This window comes from Ptychodera flava, chromosome 17 (assembly GCF_041260155.1).
Source record: "Ptychodera flava strain L36383 chromosome 17, AS_Pfla_20210202, whole genome shotgun sequence".
In the NCBI taxonomy this organism is placed as follows: Eukaryota; Metazoa; Hemichordata; class Enteropneusta; family Ptychoderidae; genus Ptychodera; species Ptychodera flava.
The window spans coordinates 27,534,994-27,559,266 of NC_091944.1; the positions used below are offsets into that span (position 1 = coordinate 27,534,994).

A 24,273-nucleotide genomic window follows, 5' to 3' on the forward strand; every position below is an offset into this window, starting at 1 on the left:
TTATCCTCTTCGAATAGAACAGCAAAATACGCTTGAAAAAGAATAGATCTGTGCATTTTATGCAGCAATATACACTCATTAGGGAAGGAACAACTTCGTACTTGTAATCAGTACGGTATATGAAGCATTCACATTTGATTTAACAAAACATTAAAGTTTTGAGTTAAACGGTTTAAGTTTTGTCTCACAGAGAGAAGTATTTTATTAAAAGCAAAGTCAGTAATTTTCCTTTAGTCAGGAGACTGCTTGGTGTCTTGCCATCCACTAAAGGTCATCTACCTCTCAAATTATTCCAATTAAGTCTGTATAACTATAAGTCATAATTTCTCTCAATGATTCCTATATTCTACTACTTTAATTTCGTAAAACCATATTTAAACACTACGAAAAACTACGAAAATCAATAACTGTATACAGCTCTCTTTTTCCCTAGGAGCGGGGATGGGTCTAGCTTATGTGACCTGTATTGAAATCGTTAGCATATATTTCAAGAAGCGATTTCCTATTGCTATCGGACTGGCCATGGCGGGATCAGGTGCAGGTCAGTTTGTTTTATCAATCCTAACTCAAATGATGGTGGATCGATATGGCTGGAGGGGAATGCTTCTATTTATGTCAGCGTTCACTTTACATCTGTGTGTGGCAGGAGCCCTCATGCGACCTCCAGGAGCGAGTCAACTATCTACAAAGCACAGGTCACCTGACAAGGATTTACAAAGGCCACAGAAGGACGAGAAATACAACAGTGAAGAAAATTACTCAAAGGATGAAGATACTACGGAATCATATGAGATGATAAGTCAGACGAGCAAGACTGTGCTTCCAAAACCGAAAACAACATTTACTCGGCGTTTAAAATCGTATTTTTTATCAATATACGACGTCTCTTTGTTTCAAGAACCCGTTTTCATAACATTTTGCATCATTGCTATTGGACAAGCCTTTGGAACCGTTTCAACTTCAGTGCATCTTGTAAGTAGTAACTGGACAAACATAAGCTTATTTCTTTTTTGTTGTTGGTATATGCTGCGAAATATTTCGTAAACTTGAGTCTGCTACCTTTACCTATAAGTAGAGACGAAAAATTGTAGCGAGAAATCGTTTGAATATCGTATATAAATTGTGTTATCATACTTCTTGCAATTTTGTACTTTCTTCTAGGTAAGACGTGCTCGTGACTTTGGTATATCAGACAACTATGGCGCGTACATACCGGCCTTCATGGGATTGGCACAGGTGATTGGGCGATCGTTGTTCGGCGCTGCAGGTCAGATACGATGTCTTGATCCGTCTGTAACTTATGCAGTTGCCATGTTTGTCTGTGGGGTGTCACTCATTATCTCTATTTACGCGATAACATTTACATGTAAGTATTCGTAGGTCCTTAACTTCTAACTAATTGTCAGTATCACGGTCTCTCAAAGAACTGGCCGAACTGCCCTGCCGAGAGAATACATGAAACGGTGAAGACATGTTGTCCAATTTAAATCAATGGATGGGGAAACAGTGACAAACAATTAATTACTTGTCAAGTAAAGGAGAATTGCACATGTAGTGAGATTGCAAATTTCCATCACGTCATTCCCAACAACAGTTTACATTTCCTGTCCCGTTATCGAGATTCCCTAAAGGCACCTACTTCTGCTGTAGTAAGAAAGGAACGACAACACAGCTTTGAATTTTTGCCTTGCATTGTTCACATGTTTTTTGTAATTATTCTTATGTTCCTAATGTAATTATTCTTATGTTCCTAATGTAGCTCAAGTCATCTTACTTGCCGTTTACGGTACGTGTCATGGAGGATACTTTGTGTTCAGGTTTATCAGCTGCCTTTTTCCTCTAGTACTTCTGACAAACTCTATCGTTGTACAACTACAAAATGTCTACTGAATAAAATCTAAACGACAGTTGTGCGCAAGTCACGGATCAATGTAAGTCTTCATTTTGCTACGTTTATTTAAATTTGGATATGAATAATTATCATATACCCATGCCCATATTGCTACATCCTAGTGACGTTCAACGTAAAATATCAGCGGTGATATTTCACGGTAAACGTCGAGATATGCAACTACATTAGCAGTTTATTGGTAAACCACGTAAACAACAAAATGGCGGCCGCTTCCCGCCTGCGAAGCGATGTCGCCGACGTAAAAATTTGAAGGGCTTCGAGGAACACGGGTATTTCTGGTTGCAAAATACGGAAATATCACGTTGAGTCTTGAAATATTTTCCCATGGTATTTTTTTGGTCAAGTTCTAGCAAATATTCTGCCGTTCGCACGGCGCCGGCACTGTGCACGGTCTCCACCGAACAGGTAGTGAGCGCGTGGCGTGACAGCGATGTCGCGCGCGCGACGACTGTTGACATGGCAACTCTAAAGGTAAACTAACAAAATGGCGTCCCCTCTCCGCGCGAGCTCCGTGCCGTACGACGATCGAAATCAGGATAGATTTAAAGCTGAGCAGTTTTTGATCGGTTACAGTTGTAATAGCATTCTGTATGACGATTTTTGTATCCCGGTGTCTTTCTTCTTGGGTTTCATTGAGATATGGACGACTTGCAGCGATGTCGCGCGTGATGTTGACATTCTCGTCGTATACTTTATGAATGAAGCCTGTTCACGTAAACATTCTGATATTTATGCGCAAGGCGTAATAAAGTGAAGCCTCAAAGTAAAGATTTTTCGTTCTATTAGTAAAAATTCCCTAAAATTATGGGCATGGGTATATGATAAATCGGTTATTACCCAATATCGCCTGTTCCTTGTGTCGTATCAGCATTCGTGTCATTTGTGCTGCGTCAGACACTCGACTTCGTCTCGTGTCTGACGCAGCACAAATGACACTCATGCTGATACGACATAGGAACAGGCGATATTATGAGGTTATCCCTCGATATCACCTCTTGGTGGGGTCGTATTGCTGCGAGTGCGGTTGTGGGCCGCATCACACGAGTCGAAGACGAGTGTGATGCGGCCCACAACCGCACGAGCAGCAATACGACCCTACCAAGAGGTGATATCGAGGGATAACCTCTTTATCATATACCTATGCCCACGTTATTGAATGAATAAATCTCGTATATTAAAATGTGATACGTTTCACTGTGGTTTTTCTTGATGGACTACATTTGTTTGCGTCATCTTGCTAAGGCGGATTGATATACTAGCGTCTGACGTAATCTATCAGCTGGCTCATTGCCAATTATTTTACGGTTGAGCAGAGAAATGCTTGAACTCTGTCATCAAACATGTAGGATATCTACCGAATCGGTACGGTACATGCAAGTGTTGTGTTTGGTATTATTTTCCAGAACGCATTTACCATGAATACACGATATTTTTCAAAGTTGTGCTTTTGAATTTGACGGTCCTCCGACATGTCCGATTTGCTTGTCGTCTGCGCGTCTGTGCTTATGCACGGACGGAACAGCTGGTCTGTCATCGATCTGTCAGTGCCCGTACAGTGTGATGCATGCTCTGCTCTTTAATTTGTTCGAATTGGTAGCACTACTTGCAGGTTAATCCGATATCGACACATGTTTTATTTAGTTACCCCGCATTTCCCTATGCTTCAAAACCCTGCCACTTTTGGAGATCGGACATGATATCGTAGTCAAAATCATAGACGGGCACCATAGTTTGTTTTGATTAGGGCGCCACCATGTAAGTAGTCCAGTATGCAAATCAACAGGCCGTATCAGGCTTTGTTATGTAAATCAACAGGTCGTATCACTTTTTCATATGCAAATATTCAATTGAATGAAAGAAAGACGCGCTGATCATTCCTTTCATATGCAAATCAACAAGGCGTATCACTGTATTGACATGCAAATCAACATGATAAATCATGTCACTGAACTCAGTACAGACCCAATACAGGGCATAGGTATATGATAATATGAGGGTAATAACCTCTCAGTGTCACACGTTCTTGCGATAAAAGTAATTGAAAATCAGTGTTCAACACTTTTACACATGTTAAACATCTGCCAATGCCTTTGCTAATTATCACATGCAATCGAATCTTGTCAAACTTCATAGACATCGTCTTAGACTTTTCATGTGAAATGTTTCCTAGAAGTTGAAGAGCTAATCTCGCAGTCCCTTTCCCGACAGCCATGAAAAACGAATAATATCAAACTTCAGTTGAAACTTTGCTATGCACAGTAGTCAGCCTTATTGAGTGTATTTTATATGTTGGCGATAAATTGGCATTAGTTAATATTTCATGTAACATCTAAAACACATTGTACCCGTAATACATGAAATTGAGGATGTGTGTAACTTTCGATGCAACCCGGTTTTGACGAAAAACGGCAAAATTGTAAAAGTCGTTTAGTGTTAGAGTTCACTAAAGGTCTTGGGTAAGCCAATAAAATGATTCATATAGGGACGTTGTTTTAGTCTGTTTATACCAGTTGTTATTTTCATGTCATTTATAGTATTTAGGTTTAATGCATAGTGTAGAATTCCAAGAAGTAGACTCATTCCAACTACAGCTATTATGGTCGATAGGAAGAAGCGGGAGTACAGCAAAGTCTTGACACAGTGTGGAGAAATGAAAGGCGTACTCGACCAATTTTTTAATTCTTTAAGGTAGAACGCACCTCGGGGACAGACATTCAGACTCTCAAGCTTTTACAATTCTTTTCTGATATACCACATATTGGGGTTCATTTTAAAGCTCTTGTGTAAGAAAACTTTCAACCGGCTTAGTTTTTCAAAATTCGAAAACAATTTTTTATCTCCAAAGAGTTAACACAGGGATGGCGGCCATTTTGAATTTCTAATATCGGTAAATCTTGGGCAATTTGTTTCTCTAGTACCAAATTTGCACTGTGACCCCTGTTTTTAATCTTGATTTTGAAAGAGAATGATTGAAAGATTCATTGAGGAAAGTTAGAGCAAAAGTTTAAGTCTTTCACTTTTAACGTGCATACTACCTTAAACGATCTTTATTTATAAAACCGAGGTTTCGGTAATGCACAGATTGCCTTCCTAAGGGTAAAAGCCAATACATAAAAGCGGATAACATAGAACGTGTCAAAGGAAAGTGGAACGACTACAAAGTAAAATCATGACAAAACCGTCAAAGGGCGGTTACAAAATGCAGTATTCAGAATATAGAAACTGAGATGATGTTAAATACGGGAATAAATATAATAATATGAAAGTCAACATAGCGAAAATGGAGAAGGGACTTTACTAACCTAGATCGTGTGAGGTCTGAATGGAGAATGAAATGTCCTGTCAGGAGAACCCTTAGGTGCATGTTAAAGAGACGGATCAACAAGGCCAACAAGAGTCAGGTCATCCCTGGAGACCTGTTTACCAAATATTAAAACTGTCATATATATATACATATATATACACACAACGAGAATGTTTTTACAAATGCTATGTTTTTATTTGCAACGAAGCAGTTATCTGAGGGGACCATATAAGGTTAATCAATGTTTGACATAATTGACAAATGTTATCATAGTGTCCGTTTACCGCCGACGAAACAAATACTTTTACTCATATCCTATGTTCTGATGGTCCTAATTGCCCGATCTGTCATTATGGTACTAACGAATGTTTGTTTAAACTGTCTTGCCTGCTCTGACACATTTTCACATCAAAACGTTGGCTGTAAACAGTTGACTGTTTCCCACGAGGATTGTGCCGAGGTCCTAATCGGAAGAATAGGCACGCTGCGAGTTCGAATCCCACAGACGATTGCAGGATGTACGTATATGTTGTAGGAGTAGGGTGTTCCGGTTTCTGTATAGAGGGACAGACATGAATACACTATCCTTGGGTATTTTGGAAGAAATCAAAATTCTACGAGAACTGTGAAACCGTACTCGACCATTCTCTCTACTTTGACTCTTTTGTTTCCAGCTCTCCCACTCCTGTAAACATGAGAAACTCCCCTTGTCACTTTGCAATTGCAAAAGCCCCTTTGCCATTGCCCTCTCCACTATCAATCAATCAATCAATCAATCAAAAGCATTTATATAGCGCCAAAATCCATTACGAGGTAATGTTCTAAGGCGCTGAACAAGAACACAAAAATCAAAAAGCTCTCTCAAAGAGATGCGATTTCAAGCCCTTTTTAAAGGTGATCAATGTAGGCGACTGGCGAAGTTCCAACGGAAGACTGTTCCACAAATCGGGAGCACATCTTGAGAAGGAGCGTTTCCCATACGTTTGCAGGTTACACCGTGGCACATGAAGAAGACTTTTCTCATTTGATCGAAGTAAGCGAGGTGAAGGTTTGATGTGAAGCAGATCTGATAAGTACACAGGAGCAGTGCCATTTAATGCCTTGTATGTAATCAGAAGAATTTTGTAATGGATCCTGTATTATACCGGTAACCAATGAAGTTCCTTAAGTGTAGAGGTGTTGTGGTCAGATGTCCTTTGAAGGTAGTCCAAACAGGAGAGCGTTACAGTAGTCTAATTTGGATGAGATGAAGGCATGCATAACTATCTGACAGGTTTCTTTTGTGAGATACTGACGGATGTGACCAATTTTCCTGAGATGATAGTAGATGGCTTTGCATGTGGTGGTTTTTCATTTCTCGTCGACAGCAAACAGCCGAAATCTATTCTCAGTCCGCAAGAAGTCCACTAAGCAGGGGATAGACAGTTTCTTATCTTACGTATTCGAAGTGTCGTGCACATATCACGCCACTTCTGCAGGAGTTACACTGGCTGCCTTGACGTCGACATTATTTATATGATGTTAGCCATCACTCAAAACACTGTATCGAATATTGTAGACAGTGTATTCTACACAAAAAAGATGTGACTTCTTCTGGGATTCCTAATCGTCGATTGATTAAGTTTGCGTTCATGCAGTTAATATAAGAACTTTATCATATTCGAGACAATGTCTGTAGTTTTCAAGAAGTAGTCTTATTGATCTACCATTCGCGCCTTTTTTGAAGCATATAACTAGTCGTGGTAAGGCATGTGTTTCTCAATAATGTTTCATGTTGAAATAAAAGATCAAGTATATGATAAACCAAGGTCGTTGAGCATGGTCATTTACCTCATTCTGTAATGAAAATAGTGTCCATAACCATGTTATGCACCAATAATGATGTCCTTTAATCATTGTAATTGATATGTCATGACAACAATCTTCGTAAACGTCTACAGGTGCATGATGGAAATTATCACACATAAGCATGAAACGTTAACTCTACTTCGGGAATCGTCCGTGTTTTATTTTGAATTGTACCATCTTCATAGCTGATTCATTATATATTTCAGTAGGCATTAAAGTAAAATTGTTGATACATGAAGTATTTTTCATCACTACATAACAGGTCTTTTATTGACGAACAGATAGGCTTAAAAGAATTAATATCAAGCAAAACTCGATTACGACATTAACTCAAAGCATTTCACATTCTTGCGCATAATCTAACATTATTAACTGTATGCCTTAATTACTGACGTGTCAAACCGTTTCGAATTAACACCTTTGTAAATAATGTGATAATAATGAAATTGTGTTTCAACGGTTTTTCGAAAGAAAAAACAATTACTTAATATCGAAAAAGAATTCCAGGTAAAGGTGTATGGCACATTTCGTTACAATCTCAGTTGATCAGAGAATAGCGCCTTTTTAAATTACATGCATAGAATGCATACCTCTTCGCGTGTAAACATTTATAGTTGACCCTAGGTCTCTTGTTTTCCCGTAAAGTAACAGTTACTTGGTATTTGCAATGTGGCAGTTCAGGTTTCAAACTTCAAAGTACAAACAACTGTCTTTAACGAGAAGCAACCATGCGTACTGTCAGGCACATGTGTACAAATCTGGAAGAGTTGTAGTTGATGTTACATAGTGTACTGAAGTTATTTGACTCCTTTGCACGTCAGAGAGAGAGAGAGAGAGAGAGAGAGAGAGAGAGAGAGAGAGAGAGAGAGAGAGAGAGAGAGAGAGAGAGAGAGAGAGAGAGAGAGTGGAAGGAAGTAAGGGAGGGGTGTTTTTGTGTGTGTATTGCATGCTTGAATATTCTGTTTTTCCCTACTGAATAATTAATGGCAGGCTAGCGACATACTCTGTGTATCACTATTCTTATCATTCCATCTTTTCAGTGTATTATTGAAGTTAAAAAGGGGCGGTGCCTCTCTATGGTATGACCTCATTATAAAGCTTTTGTACTCAGCATGCGGTCTTGATTTTAATCTTTCGACCTTTGGGACATATTCCACTTGGACGATTGGAAGAAGGACGATCAATATCACGTTAACTGGTTCCTGCAACTGAGCAGAGGCTGATTATATTGTGTTTAAAGAAAGCATGCATAACCTCAAATCTTGTTGATTTCATGTACGGTCACTGGAGTCACTGGAAACAATGCATCAGCCGCCATCGGTTTATAGGATGAATTTGACCGTTCAGGTATGTACATCTATTTCGAACCAAGAAAATCAGAGTATACGAAATACTGAGTTGATCGATCGAGTAGAGCCTTTAGTATTTGAAACGTCAAAATCTGATATCAAACAAATACCTTTCATATCATCGTACAGTCCATAGGATTACGCTAAGTTCACAGATCTATATACCTATATACACGCCATAAAGTAAGGTTACTCCTGAACAATTATGCGAATATAATCGACGTCACACGCGTACCTAATCTAAATAAAATAAAGTGTAGATATGGCGACATGCTCACTTCTGCTTATCGTTTGTTTGCTCCATTTACCCCATTACCTGTTAGTCGCTTCACTGTACGCATACGTAGGCCATCCTTCAAACCAGATTTTAATAGGTTGACGCCAACCTTTTCCGTACGAGTTCAAACAGATGATAAGAGACTGGGTAGGTGTGTACTGAAAACCCAGTATGCCATGTTGATAATACTTTTATGACGTACGTAAGATATTTTTGCGGGTGAATAGAATAATCCAATGAAACTTTAAGATTCAGGTCTTCATACTCTAAAAAGTGGAATATATATTCTGGGCACTGTAAATTGTTAATAGCAGATAATCGTAATAACTTGATTCAACGACGGTATGAGTAATGAAAACTTTAGGATATTGTTTCGAATGTGTACCGGGTTCATGTGAAATCAGACACTTGCATATAGATTGCAAATGATTTGAAACGACTATCAAAAATAAATTGCAGTGACTTAATATTACCAAGCAGCCGTTTAGCCATTTCCTATTTTTAGCTCACGTGTGTAAACACGTGGGCTAATGTCATAGCGATGAGCGATGTTTGTCTGTCTGTCCGTGTGTGTGTGTGTCTGTCTGTGTGTGTGTGTGTGTGTCTGTCTGTCTGTCTGTCTGTCTGTCTGTCTGTCTGTCTGTCTGTCTGTCTGTTTACACGACAACTCAAAAATGCTAAACGGATTCAAGTCAGATTTGGTACCAGGTACTATATGCTACTTGCAAGAACTGATTAGATTTTGGTTAGTGTGGCTTGCATATTAATGAAGTTATGCAATATTGTTTTTTTTTCCGTACAATGGTTTCCCTATGGAGACGGTAATGACAGTGTAGACATATATCAAAAAATACTGCACCAAATTTCATGAAACTTTTCACAGATGACAGTCTCAGAACATTATGATGAGACTGTTAGTGTGAGTGTCATGTCAATTATCTTCTCATTTGTATATTTAATGAACTTTTGTTATTAGTGAGATAACTCTGAAATTCCTGCACGAAACTTGATGATACTTGCAACAAATATTGATCTGATATATATCTAATTATACTTAGAAGCATTTGGCAGTGTCAAGTAAAAAATAGCTCATTTGCATATTTTATGAAGTTTTGTAATTAGTCATATAACTCCGATATAACTTCACCAAATGTGATGAAATCTGCTGCAGATACTGATCTGACTGATATCTAACTGTAGTGTAAAGCATTTAGTAGTGTGAAATTAATAAGGGTTCATTTGCATATTTAATGAACTTTGTAATTAGTGATATTACTCCAAAATTACAGCGTTAAATTTGATGAAACTTGCTACAGATGTTTATCTGATAAATATCCAATTGTACTGAGAAGCATTGAGCAGTGTCAAGTTAATAATTAGCTCATTTGCATATTTCATGAAGTCTTATAATTAGTCATATAACTCCGAAATAACAGCATCAAACGTCATGAAAACTGCTGCATATACTGATCTGACAGATATCTTACTGTGTTGTAAAGCATTTAGTAGTGTAAAGTTAATTAAGGGTTCATTTGCATATTTAATAAACTTTGTAATTAGTTATACAATTCTGAAATTACGGCGCAAATTTTTGTGAAACGTGCTGCAGAAACTGATTTGATAAATATTTACTTGTGCTATGAATCATTGAACAGTGTCAAGTTAATTTAGGGTTTATTTGCATATTTAATGAACTTTGTAATTAGTGACATTACTCTAAAATTACAGCACTAAATTAAATAAAACGTGCTACAAATGTTGATCTGATTGATATCTAATTGTCCCATGAAGCATTTAGCAGTGTCAAGTTAATTAACAGCTCATTTGCATGTTAAATAAAGTTTTGTAATTAGTGATTAAATTCTAAGAGTACTGTGCGAAGTTAAAAAAAAACCTGTTACATATAGTGATAACATATATCTTATTGTTCTTTGAAGGTACTACTATTAATGAACCTGTTGTAAAACACGTGAGCATATCCATTTCCTATTTTTAATATTTATATCAAAGGTTGTATTAATTTCTTTTCTCTTCAATATGGATCTCACACCGATTCTAATATACAATCTTTCTACATTTTCCTCTTCGACAATAATCGGGCTCTTTTGGTCTTTCAGTTAGCTTGAATATCTTGATATCGAGCACAACCTATATCTACATGAACGTAAAATACTCTATTAGCCAGATATTGCATGTTACAAGTAAAACACTGTTTCTAAACTTTATTTTATCTTTTACTTGATACATCTATTGTGTCATGTTTCTGTTTTACTATAGTCACACAGCTTTTAAAAGAAATGGAAGCGGCCAAAGGAGTTCCCCCAGACGGTGGATGGGGATGGGTGATTGTCTTTGCATCATTCATAGGATTTGTCATCAGTGCAGGATTAGTGAATTCCTTTTCGGTGCTGTATGTAGCGTTTTTGGACGCATTCGGAGAATCAAAAGCTGTTACAGGTATGGTTCCGATATAAACGGTATTATCTTAAGCCTCTTTACCGACACAGCTCATCATGTATATATATGGCATTTGTTTAACAGCGTTGATTTGTCATCATTGATATATGTAGCGTTTCTGTTGTACAAAAATTCCATCGCTTGCTTATGTCAGGGTAACTCGAATCGGATGCTTTGTCAATAATTGACCACGATTTCAAAGACCGCGTCTTTCAAAGACAAATAAGCTTTAAAAATTCCAGGCTGTTCTCGTAATTTTGTTACGGATCGATTGCATGTAGAGAAGCGCTTTTGAAGGTATATATATATATATATAATATATATATATATATATATATATATATATATATATATATATATATATATATATATATATATATATATAATAATATTTATTTCTTTAAAGCACACTACACATACGTCTCAGTGCGCTTTACACATTTAAAATTGATAAAAATACCAGCAAAACATGACAAACTTAAAATGTAAAAACAATCAAATTATGCTAAAAAATTATGCTAAAAAACGTACATATTATATATATATATACATTAAATATGAGAACATATCAAGTATGTTTGGTACCAATTACTCGAGTTTTACGCATACACGCGATCGTCAGATTGGTAGATTTTATTGTATGAAATTTGCTTCAGATGCTTACATACAATATCAGGTTGGGTCAAACCATTTGGTGTGGTGGGTTGGATTGAAATTTGACACGTAACATTTGTTTTCGTGTCGTGTTTAAAATGCTGGACTTATCTGCATTGATTATGAATACTGTAAGACAAAGTTTGCATTGATTTGACACATTTGAGTAACTACTTGCAGTCGATATGGTTGACCATGATATATTAAACGGTTTGCCCATATTTTGATAATTCTGTGCTGTTGGCGTATGCCTTACTTCGGAAAGATTTGACATGATTTGCGTAGCGTATTTTAAATGTGTTGTCAGTTAGACCGATGTAATGTTTCGTCTCATTGGCATCGCTTATAACATTAGCTTTATAGATTATAGGTTTAGACTGGCAAGCCCCCTGGAGTGGGCAATTGGTCTTGATGCAGCATTTACATACGTCAATGAGTTTGTTATCATTGCGCTTGGTGACCCGTCTGTTGTGTGATTTCATAATACTGTCAATAGGTGTATATATATATATATATATATATATATATATATATATATATATATATATATATATATATATATATATATATATATATCGAATTATGCAGATGTCCTTGTGGGAAATTCTTCTGTCTGATGATTGCAGGATGCATGAAACTTAAGTAACAGATATCATTACTTTGTACTTGAAGTAATTTTGTGTTATATATATATATATATATATATATATATATATATATATATATATTGTTACGTGCAGAGAAAACGAACAAAAGGGTGAACTCAGCAGTTAACGTTTAAACAAAATTTATTACAAAAATAAAACTAATTGCTAAGTCAGGGATAGAGTACAAGCTTTAAGAGTGTACAGACTACTTATCTCAGCTGGGACGGCAAAGCTCCAGTCTCAGAGTTGTAACAGTCAGTCGGATGAATGAACAGTCCTTTGGCTTGCAGGCTTGAAGCTGCACAAAGTTCACAGTATAAATCCAGCGTTGACAGTGAAGGTCTTGAAAAGTCTTGAGAATGACTACTGCTGGAGTTTAGTAACACACAAGAGACACGATCCCAAAGTCTGACTGGAAGCTGTGCACGTCCCTTTTATAAAGGCATATAAGAACAATCTAGAACTTTTATTGACATGCTAATTACTGTTCTAAAATTATCTCCCTTACACAACTAATCAACTTTCCAGAACATTCCAAACATGACTAATTGAATTCAAGGTTGTGAGGTCATCAAGGGCAGTGACCTTGAGAATGTTCTAGACTAATTGAACTCAGGTCATGATGAGTGTGGGGGAAATGACCTACATAACACACCCCCTCTTCAAAAAAAGAAAATTTTTCAATGAAAAATCTTTCTTTTACAAATGTAATCTTAAAAGTGTGAACAACAATAAGTTCTAAATACGAGAGAGACAGTCTGCAATTAAATTGTCTCTGCCTTGATATGTCTAATATCAAGATTAAACTCCTGTAACATTAAACTCCATCTTAGCAATCTCTGATTTTTGCCTTTGAATTTCTGCAGAAAAACAAGAGGGTTGTGATCAATATAAACCACTATTGGCTGATTTGAAGAAGTAACATAAACTTCAAAATGCTGTAAAGCTAATATCAAAGATAAACACTCTTTTTCAATTGTAGAGTAGTTTCTCTGGGATTTGTTAAATTTGCGTGAAAAATAGCAAACAGGATGATCTATACCATGACTATCCTCTTGCAATAAAACAGCACCAGCAGCCGTATCACTAGCATCTACAGCTAATTTGAATGGCAAAGTGAAATCTGGTGCAGACAACACTGGGGCACTTTGCAGTATGGCTTTAAGTGTATCAAATGCCTGTTGGCATTGCTCTGACCAAACAAACTTTACTTTCTTTTTAAGTAAGTTAGTCAAAGGCTCAGTAATTGTGGAGAAATTTGGACAGAATTTTCTGTAGTAACCAGCCATACCGAGAAAGCGCATCAGTTGTCGTTTGCAGTTTGGTATGGGAAAACTTGAAATGGCACTGATTTTGGCATCAACAGGTTTTACCTCACCCTGTCCTACAGTATGTCCGAGGTAAGTTACCCTTGCCCATACAAACTCAGATTTGGCAAGGTTGACAGTCAACATTGCTTTACTCAGTCTCTCAAAGAACTTCCGCATGAGCTTGATGTGTTCCTCCCAGGTGTCACTATACAGAATGACGTCGTCAACGTAAGCTGCACACCCGTCTAGCCCGGATATGACGTCGTTGATCATCCGTTGGAACGTTGCCGGAGAGTTCTTCATTCCAAATGGCATCACCTTGTACTGGAACAATCCGTCTGGCGTAACAAAGGCGATATTTCACGAGCACGATCTGTCAGAGGGACTTGCCAAAATCCCTTCAGTAGGTCAAATTTCGTCACATACTTGGCTTTTCCCACTCGGTCGATGCAGTCATCAATCCTCGGGATTGGGAAAGTGTCTGTCTTTGTTAAAGTGTTGACCTTCCTAAAGTCCGTGCACATACGATAACTGTGATCTGATTTGGGAACAAGTATGCACGGCGAACTCCAGTTACTTTTACTGGGTTCAATAAAGTCATTGTCCAGCAGGTATTTGACTTCTTCCTGGAGATATTTTGCTTTCGTTGGATTCAGTCTGTATGGACGTTGTTTTACAGGCTTACTGTCCCCAACATCAACATCGTGATAGATGACGTTTGTCCTGGTTGGAATATCTTGGAACAGGTGTTTATATTCATGGAGCAGTTCTTTCACATGTTTAGTTGTGACGGCTGGAGGTGTGCCAACTTTGTAGACTCCAGATTCTCCAGGATTTCTGAATTCTAAAGTTTGACCGAGCCCTGCTTTGAATTTAGAGTATTTTAACACAAGTCAGTTTCAGTATCGCTATCTTCATAATGTCTTGAACTGACTGCACTGACAGGCTGTGTTTTAGTAGGATTATCCCTATCCAAATATGGCTTAAGCATATTTATGTGACATAGCTGTTTTTGTTTTCGCCTGTCAGGTGTTATTATGATGTAATTTAAATCACTCAATTTCTTATCGATTAGATATGGCCCAAAGTAACGAGCATGGAGTGGTTTGCCAGGAATTGGAAGTAGAACAAGAACTTTTTGACCTGGTTCAAACTTCCGTTTTGAGGTGCTTTTATCAATTTGATTTTCATTGACTGCTGAGATGACTCAAGATTTTCTCTGGCTAATTCACATGCTTTAGAGAGTTTCGTACGAAAATCTGAGACATATTGCAAAATATTCAGACAATCATCATCGTCTGATAGGAATTTCTCTTTAACGAGCTTAAGTGGGCCACGGACTGTATGTCCAAATACAAGCTCAAATGGGCTAAAACGAAGAGACTCTTGAATTGACTCTCTAACAGCAAAGAGCAAAAAATGAATTCCTTCATCCCACTGCTTCTCTGTGTCAAAACAGTAGGTCCTAACCATGTTTTTCAAAGTTTGATGAAATCGCTCAAGAGCACCCTGACTTTCTGGATGATAGGCGGATGACCTATACTGTTTAATGCCTAGCTGATCCATTACTTGTTGAAAAATACCAGACATAAAGTTGGAGCCTTGATCGGACTGGACACATTTAGGGAGGCCGAATAAAGTGAAAATTTGACTAAAGCTCTCACTATAGTCTTTGTCTTTATATTTCTCAGTGGTATGGCTTCTGGGAACCGAGTTGATGTACACATAATTGTCAGCATGTACTCATTTCCTGATCTTGTTTTTGGTAGGGCCCAACACAGTCTATTAGTATCCTACTAAATGGTTCTTGAAATGCAGGAATTGGCTGTAAAGGGCCTTTGGAATGGTCTGATTTGGCTTTCCTACCATTTGACATGTGTGACAGGTTTTACAGAAATGTGCTACATCCTGCCTGAGATTAGGCCAATAAAAGTGACTGAGAATTTTGTGATAAGTTTTCCTTACTCCCAAATGACCAGCCCAGGGGGTTTCATGGGCTAGGCGCAATATTTCAGCACGATAGGGCTTTGGAACAACAATTTGATGTTTTATAGCCCAATCGTCATCAACCAAGACATCTGGAGGTCTCCATTTACGCATGAGAATACCAGATTTTGTATAATAGGAAACAGAGCTATCTGAAGTTTTACCTTCATCATCTACCCTGTCAAACAAAGACAAAATATCTGGGTCTTTGTGTTGTTCTGCAATGAGATTTGATCTAGAAAATGTCTGACTTTGGTCAGCAGAAGTTTTACTGGAAGTTTCAAATCCACGAGGGATAACGGAATGATCCGTGTCAAACACCTGACTGAGAAAGGTGTCTTTAAGTCAACATCTGTGACATTATTTTTGAGAGTATTTGATTCTCGGAAGTTTTCTTTGACATGGCTCGAGTAATGGCACATGAAGGAAATAAATCGGGTATCTCTTGTTCAATTGGCTCTGGATCCTGATCTAAACTAGGATTATCAGTCACAAGTGGATTAGTAATGACCTTGTCCCCAGCAAGGTCGTTTCCAAGAAGAAGGTGAATCCCTTCAAAAGGCAAAAAAGGCCTAATACCTACAGCCACAGGTCCAGAACAAAGTCCGAAGACAAATAGACATTATGGAGAGGAACAGGAATGTAGTCATTACAATCTACCCCCTTAATAAGAACTTTAGAACCTGAAATGACTTTTCAGAAAACGGCAGGGTATCTGCCAACAAAAGAGACGGGAAGCCCCGGTATCTCTTAAAATTTTGACAGGGGTAGCGGAAGAAAAATCACTAGAAAGTGATATAAAACCATCGTGAATAAATGGTTCGAAAATACCCATAATGCTATCTTGAGAAGAATTGACCTTGACCTCATTATTGGGGATGAGAGGGATTTAACCTCAGAAAATGTGTTGCACACATTATTAGACTCTAATTGAGTTGATGAAGAAATAAAGCCGGTTGGCTTAGATCCACTTTGACCACTTTGACCTTCACGTTTTCTTTTCAATTTGAAACACTCTGACATTAAATGGCCGTCTTTCTTACAATAATTACAAGAAAGTGTACCGAACTGTTTGTCAGAAGGAGATTGAGACTTGGATCTGATGATGTGGGAGTGTTACTTGAATTTTGTGAACTGTTGTCATTTGATTTTCTACTCTCCTTTGAGAAATTCTTGGATGAAAAGGAGGAGTTAAATTTCCCTGCATTGTTTCTGTATGAAAAGGACTGGAATGGTTTGCTGAGAAATCAAGATTTATGGGTCAATGAATAATCATCGCCTAAACGTGCAGCAACCTCCAACGTATCTGCCTTTTGTTCACTGATAAATGTCTTGATGTCACTCCGAATGCACCTTTTAAATTCCTCAATCAAAACAAGTTGTCTTAATTTTTTTCACAATTCTGACTGACCTTCTCGGAAGAAAACCAACGATCAAACTGTTGTTTATTTGTTCGAGCAAATTCAACATAAGTTTGATCCTTCACCTTCTCACAATCCCAAAATTTCTGACGGTAAGCTTCAGGCACCAACTTATGGCCCTTGAGAATTAATTCCTTCCCAGAATCATAATTTGAAGCCTGCTCTACTGACAACTGAATATAAATTTCCCTGGCTTTACCCACCAAAGCACTCTGCAAAAGCATAGACCAGGACTCCTTAGGCCAATTCAGACTCTGAGCAATTTTCTCAAAATGAAGGAAATATTTATCAACATCCTTTTCTTGGAAAGGGGGAACTAACCTGAAATGCTTAGTGATGTCAAACTTGTCTGAAGGGAAGAATTTTCCTGATTGTCCAAGCTCTAAACGTCTCATTTCTAACTGTAGTCGATGTTCTTCCAATTCTCTCTCCTTTTCTCTCTGTCTTTCTTCCATTTGTAATTCTTTGTCTTTCATTTGTAATTCTTTGTCTTTCATTTGTAATTTTTCCTGCCTTTCCCTTTCTTCCATTTGCAATTTTTCCTTTTCTAATTCCAATTTCTTAAGCTCCAAATCTGCCTGTATTTCTAATTCTAATTTTTTGAGTTCGAAGGAAGACTCAGGCTCATAATCTTTTAAGGCAGACTCCTCAAAATGGCCAGAATTAACTAAATGTTTTGCAATCTTGAACTGAATTTCTCGCTTGCGCATAGATCTTTTGACATCTACTTTAAGGAAATTTGACAGTGCTATGAGGTTGTCTTTTCTGAGGGAATTAAATGTGTCCTGATCAAGGTCATCCATAAATTCGTCTGGCTTGAATTCCGCCATGATTGAATTTCGCTGAGTTCACAGTGTAAAGTAGTTTTGAAAAGATGTCAAAATGTTGTCAAACGGCTCAAAATATTCGTCTCCCGGACGAGCCCCCAATTTGTTACGTGCAGAGAAAACGAACAAAAGGGTGAACTCAGCAGTTAACGTTTAAGCAAAATTTATTACAAAAATAAAACTAATTGCTAAGTCAGGGATAGAGTACAAGCTTTAAGAGTGTACAGACTACTTATCTCAGCTGGGACGGCAAAGCTCCAGTCTCAGAGTTGTAACAGTCAGTCGGATGAATGAACAGTCCTTTGGCTTGCAGGCTTGAAGCTGCACAAAGTCCACAGTATAAATCCAGCGTTGACAGTGAAGGTCTTGAAAAGTCTTGAGAATGACTACTGCTGGAGTTTAGTAACACACAAGAGACACGATCCCAAAAGTCTGACTGGAAGCTGTGCACGTCCCTTTTATAAAGGCATATAAGAACAATCTAGAACTTTTATTGACATGCTAATTACAGTTCTAAAATTATCTCCCTTACACAACTAATCAACTTTCCAGAACATTCCAAACATGACTAATTGAATTCAAGGTTGTGAGGTCATCAAGGGCAGTGACCTTGAGAATGTTCTAGACTAATTGAACTCAGGTCATGATGAGTGTGGGGAAATGACCTACATAACAATATATATATATATATATATATATATGTATGTATTACGTATGTATGTATGTATGTATGTATGTATGTATGTATGCATGCACGCACGCATGCATGCATGCATGCATGCATGCATGTATGCATGTATGTATGTATGTATGTATGTATGTATGTATGTATGTATGTATGTATGTATGTATGTATGTATGTATGTATGTATGTATGTATGTATGTATGTATGTATGTATGTATGTATGTATAGTATGTATGTATGTATGTATGTATGTATGTATATATGTATGATAAATGCTTCATTAAAGTTGGTAAAAAATTATCTATACCTGGGTATTGTTGTCACGTTGTCAGATTTCACTTTAATATTTCTATTCGATACGTTTGAACCATTTGTAGCATGGATCTCAGGGATATTTGATGTCGCCTTCGTAATATCGACAAGTTATGGAGTGGCCTTTTCAAAAAGATTTGGACACAGAAAAACTGTTATGGCTGCTGGTGTTTTAACATCACTAGGGATTCTTACAAGTGGGTTCACAATACACGTATACCAGTTGTACTTCACTTACGGAGTCTTAACAGGTAACATTGAATATTCATATCTCCAAAAAGGTTACATATTGTGTTTGCCGGAATAGTTCTGCACTTTACTACCTTGCCTTGCCAGAACATATCGGGATCAGTGACGAGTCATTTCCTGTTTGAAAATGGAAATACAATAGCATTGGTCATTTTTAATTCAAATTTATTTATAGCTGAAGTTAGGATTACTTGTGGTGCAGGAAGTAAATATCCCTTGCCCGCGAGATATATCTGTAAATGTAGTGGACAGCTGTAAAGCAATGGTACGATTCGGTTGTCGCTCTCAATTAAAAAAACAACATTCTATTTATCTTTTAATATTTTATTTTCTGGTTAAATTCACAAAAATGGCACCATTGATAGTGAAAAATCTAAATTTAGTGCAACACTTTATGGACATATGAATATCGCTGGTTATACGATAAAACTCAGTTATCGTCTTTGGATAGATCAGCAAAATACAATTGAAAAAGAAATGATATGTGCAGTATATGCAGCCATAAACATGAAATCCTACAATACTTAAGTAGGGCCACTACACGAATGTGCAAGCTCATTATAGGGAAGGAACAACTTCGTCCTTGTACTTAATAGAGTGTATGAAAAACAAACGCTTGATTTAAAAAATATTCAATTTTTTTATTTAAACGGTTTAAGATTTGTCTCACAGATTTTCAAGACACTACATTTCCAATCGCAGTGGTACAGGTAGGCTGTAGAGAGGCGTATTACATTAAAAGCAAATTCAATAATATTCAGTAACTACTTCCTGTCTTGCCATACTACAAATGGCCATCCACCTCTCGAATTATTCTCAATAAGTCTGTATAACTATAATTGTCATACCTTGTCATGCCTTTTCTCCTGTGATTCCTACATTCAACCAATTAAGATACATAAAACTATGTTTTTTAAATTCTCATAAGAAAATCAATTACTGTATACAAAGCTCTCTTTTTACACTCTAGGAGCAGGAATGGGTCTAGCTTATGTGACCTGTATAGAAATCGTCAGCATACATTTCAAGAAGCGATTCCCCATCGCTATTGGACTGGCCATGGCGGGATCAGGTGCAGGTCAGTTTGTTTTATCCGTCGTTACTCAAATGATGGTGGATCGGTATGGCTGGAGAGGAATGCTTCTAATTATGTCAGCGTTTACTTTACACCTATGCGTGGCAGGAGCCCTCATGCGACCTCTAGGAGCAAATCGGCAAAGTGCAAAGCACAGATCACCTGACATGGGTTTACAAAGGTCACAGAAGGACGAGGTTTGCAACAAGAAGATTTTTATCACTGAAGAAAACGACTCAAAGGATGAAGATTCTACGGAATCATATGAGATGATAAGAGAGACGAGCAAGACCGTGCTTCAAAAACCAAAAACAACATTTGCTCGGTGTTTTAAATCGTATTTTTTATCAATATACGACATCTCTTTATTTCAAGAACCCGTTTTCATAACATTTTGCATTATTGGCATAGGACAAGTCTTTGGAACCAATTCAACTGCAGTGCATCTTGTAAGTAGTAGCTACACAAACAAATTTGCTGTTGTTTCATGCTGCGAAATTTTTCTTAAACTGCAGTTTCCTACGGTTACTTACACCCTCACACAAGTAGAGATTAATAATTACAGCTACAAATCGTCCGAATATCCTAAATAATTTGTTTTGTCACATTACTTCTCGCAATTTGTTCTTGCTTGAAGGTAAGACGTGCCCGTGATTTTGGTATAGCAGACAGTTTTGGCGCATACATACCGGCCGTCATGGGATTGGTACAGTTAATTGGGCGACCTTGTTTCGGCGCGGCAGGTCAGATATGATGTCTTAATCCGTCCATAACTTATGCAGTCGTCATATTTGCATGTGGGGTTTCACTAATTATCAGTATATACGCAAGATCCTTTACATGTAAGTATTCGTACTAAATATCAGTATCAGTATCTTTTGGATTATTGGCCGAACTGCTTTGCCGATAGAATATAGCAGCGGTAATGACATGTTTTCCAATATAAATGAATAGATAGGGAAAAAGAGTGGCAAACTGTTTATTTCTTGTCAAGTAAAAGAGTATTGCAAATGTAGTGCCAATGTTGCGCTATTTTGTCAACATATAGGCCTACATGTATTTCAATTAAGAATAAAAAGACAAATTCCTTCTATACGTATTCTCAGTGATTTTTATTTACACCATCATAAGACATAATAAATAGCCTTGTTACCTTGTATTTAATTACCAACAAACTCTTAGAGATTGCAACTCTCCATCGCGTAATTCCCAACCACATTTTACATTTCCTGTCTTCTCATCGAGTTTCCCAAAAAAGGTTGTCATTTCTGCCGTAGTCAGAAAGGAACGACAGCACAGCTTTGACTTTTTACCTTGCAGTACTTATATGTTTTTTTTGTTATTTTCTTATCTTCACAATGTAGCACAAGTCATCTTGCTTGCAGTTTACGGTATATGTAATGGAGGATACTTTGTGTTCAGGCCAATTGTGATAAAGCACTTCCTTGGAGATGAGAGAGTAGGGCAAGCGATGTGTTTACTAGTCCATGTTCTTGGAATACTTTCTCTCTTCATCGGGCCGTTGGGAGGTAAAGTTTGCAGACGAGTCGCACAATATTTCGAACGATGGAACAAGCTATGAATGACGCCATGCATGCGTAGCGTTTATTTTAAAATTATAAACACATTTGAGGACTGCTTTAAGTCTTACTTGCTTTAGCAACTGGTGCATTTTCCCAGAGATAGTGTAGCCATTTATTACCACTAAGCTGGGTAAACCAGTTTGTAAACATTTGACTAAATTCTTTTGTAATGGCGCAAGTTATCATCTAGTTCAACCTGTGCCCCATATAAATCACTTTCTCTGGACCAATTTTAACACATTTTATTAAGGACAGTGAAAGACTACACTTTTGCTCAAACTTTCCTCCACGGAACTTTCAACCATTCTCTTCGGAAATCAAAGATAAAACGCAGATTGGACCTAGAGAAATACATAAGATTTTGTTTGGAATTCAAAAAGGCAATTATTCCTGTATCAACTCTGTGGGATGGGGAAAAGTGATCTTCCCCATGATTTTCGCAAACGAAGCCAGTGAAGGCTATATCTAATCCATAAGTTTTGAAATAAGCCCCCCAAGTGGCAAACGAAAAACATATTGTAAAAGTCTAAGAGTACGAATAACTGGTCCTGAAGCGCATTCTACCTTAATCCAGACAAAGTACTAGTGCATTCTTAAAAGCATCCTGGTCATGTAATTATGGCGGCTCTAAATAGACAACCCGCAGTTGGCGTGTTTCTGACAGAGAAACCAAAACACTAAAAATCATTATATTCAAATTTCTGTTGTAATTCAATTTGTCGTAGATATCCCCTTTTTTACAGAAAATACGCAAAGGGACAGGTCTTTTCATTATGAAAAAATGTGTTAGCCTTCGTCTGGGAATGAAACTTTTTGCAAATAATTGTACAAGTAAATGGTAATGCCAATTAGAAAAGACACAAATTTTTGACATATACATGCCATACAGTATCATATTTTCTCCCTGTAGGTTGGATGCGCGATTCTTCAGGTATATACGATGGATTTTATTGGTTATCAGGATCATTGTGGTTGCTCGGATCCATGTTAGCAGCTTTCCTTCCAATGATAAATAAACTTGGCAAACTCGGATGTTGTCAGGGAAAGTCTAAAGCGGAAGACAATGACATAGGAACGAAACCTGAATCAACCAACCTAACATTCAAAACTCCATAAAGTCCATACAGAATGCATGTAAGCAACCGAGTAAAATCGAACCATAGAACAATAGAGTCACACGGAGATATTATTGTTTCATTCATTAAATTTGAATAGAATCAGTGTCACACATTCTTGCGGTAAAGTATTTGAAAATCAGTTTTCAACACTTTAACACCTGTTAAACATCTGCCAATGCCTTTGCTAATTATCACATGCAATCGAATCTTGTCAAACTTCATAGACATCGTCTTTTCATGTGAAATGTTTCCTAGAAGTTGAAGAGCTAATCTCGCAGTCCCTTTCCCGACAACCATGACAAACGAATAATATCAAACTTCAGTTGAAACTTTTCTCTGCACAGTAGTCAGCCTCAGTGAGTGTATTTTATATGTTTGTGATAAATGGCATTAGCTAATATTTCATAACACATCTAGTACACATCTATACCATTTAATACCATACAGTTGTTATTTTAATGCCATTTATAGTATTCAGGTTTAATACATAGTTAGACACACAGTGTCAAGTTCAGGAATATTCCGCATGTTGTGGTGGTTAGAAAGATGGTCGTTCGTTCAGGCGTCCCGGGTTCAATTTCCTAGGAGGCAAAGGTTAAAATAGAATGTTTGGTTACAGAGAAACACATGTATACGCCCGCAAGGCATACAGAGAGGCAAACCATGTGGCACCGAGCTAGACAGTCATGTGAGGGATGCACACGCAGTCTCCAGAGCGTTCGGATGTGTGTTTCCTTCCTGCATGTATAGCGTAATTTATCTGACTTCTACGTTATATGTAGCAGAGGGTTCTTTATATAGAAGTCAGTCGTGATAAAACACTTTCTTGGAAAAGACAGAACATTGGCTGTCAGGATCAGCCTTGTTGTTTGCATCGGTGTTAGCGATTTCACTTCCTGTAGTTGATCACATTTGCACAAAAAGACATTACAAAGGAAAGACTGAAGCCAAAGATCATGATGCCGATATGAAGCTCTTTCTAAATGGATATGATGATTTTAGGAAGTCTTTAATGTTTAGCATGTCAAAGTATATTGAATCTTAAAAAGCTTTAGGTGACCAATTCGTATATGAGGCCGACCATGGTGAAGAACCACATTGCAACCACTTGGATAAAAACCATACAATTTTTATTTCATTGCGAAATAATCAACGCCGTGATTGTGTTTGATTGTCAACGATGGAGAAATTTTTAACCTATTTTGTAAAGCTGAAAAGCTGTACTAAAGTGTGCACCCTCCACAAATGCTACTTCAAT

The 24,273-nt window shown here is 37.4% G+C and overlaps 1 protein-coding gene and 1 long non-coding RNA gene across 2 annotated transcripts; both read left to right on the plus strand.

Moving 5' to 3' along the window:
• The first annotated feature begins 437 nt into the window (after nucleotides 1-437).
• On the plus strand, nucleotides 438-1,819 carry LOC139116514 (uncharacterized). The gene is made up of 3 exons (XR_011548322.1): nucleotides 438-972; nucleotides 1,162-1,366; nucleotides 1,760-1,819. It is a non-coding gene; the product is annotated as an uncharacterized lncRNA (long non-coding RNA).
• Nucleotides 1,820-10,973: 9,154 nt separating this feature from the next.
• Nucleotides 10,974-24,273, plus strand: LOC139116516 (monocarboxylate transporter 12-like). The gene is made up of 6 exons (XM_070679130.1): nucleotides 10,974-11,147; nucleotides 19,056-19,241; nucleotides 20,210-20,763; nucleotides 20,952-21,156; nucleotides 21,679-21,843; nucleotides 22,808-24,273. Exons 1-4 carry the CDS (start codon nucleotides 10,988-10,990, stop codon nucleotides 21,066-21,068), a joined length of 1,017 nt encoding a protein of 338 aa, XP_070535231.1. The 5' UTR covers nucleotides 10,974-10,987; the 3' UTR covers nucleotides 21,069-21,156; nucleotides 21,679-21,843; nucleotides 22,808-24,273.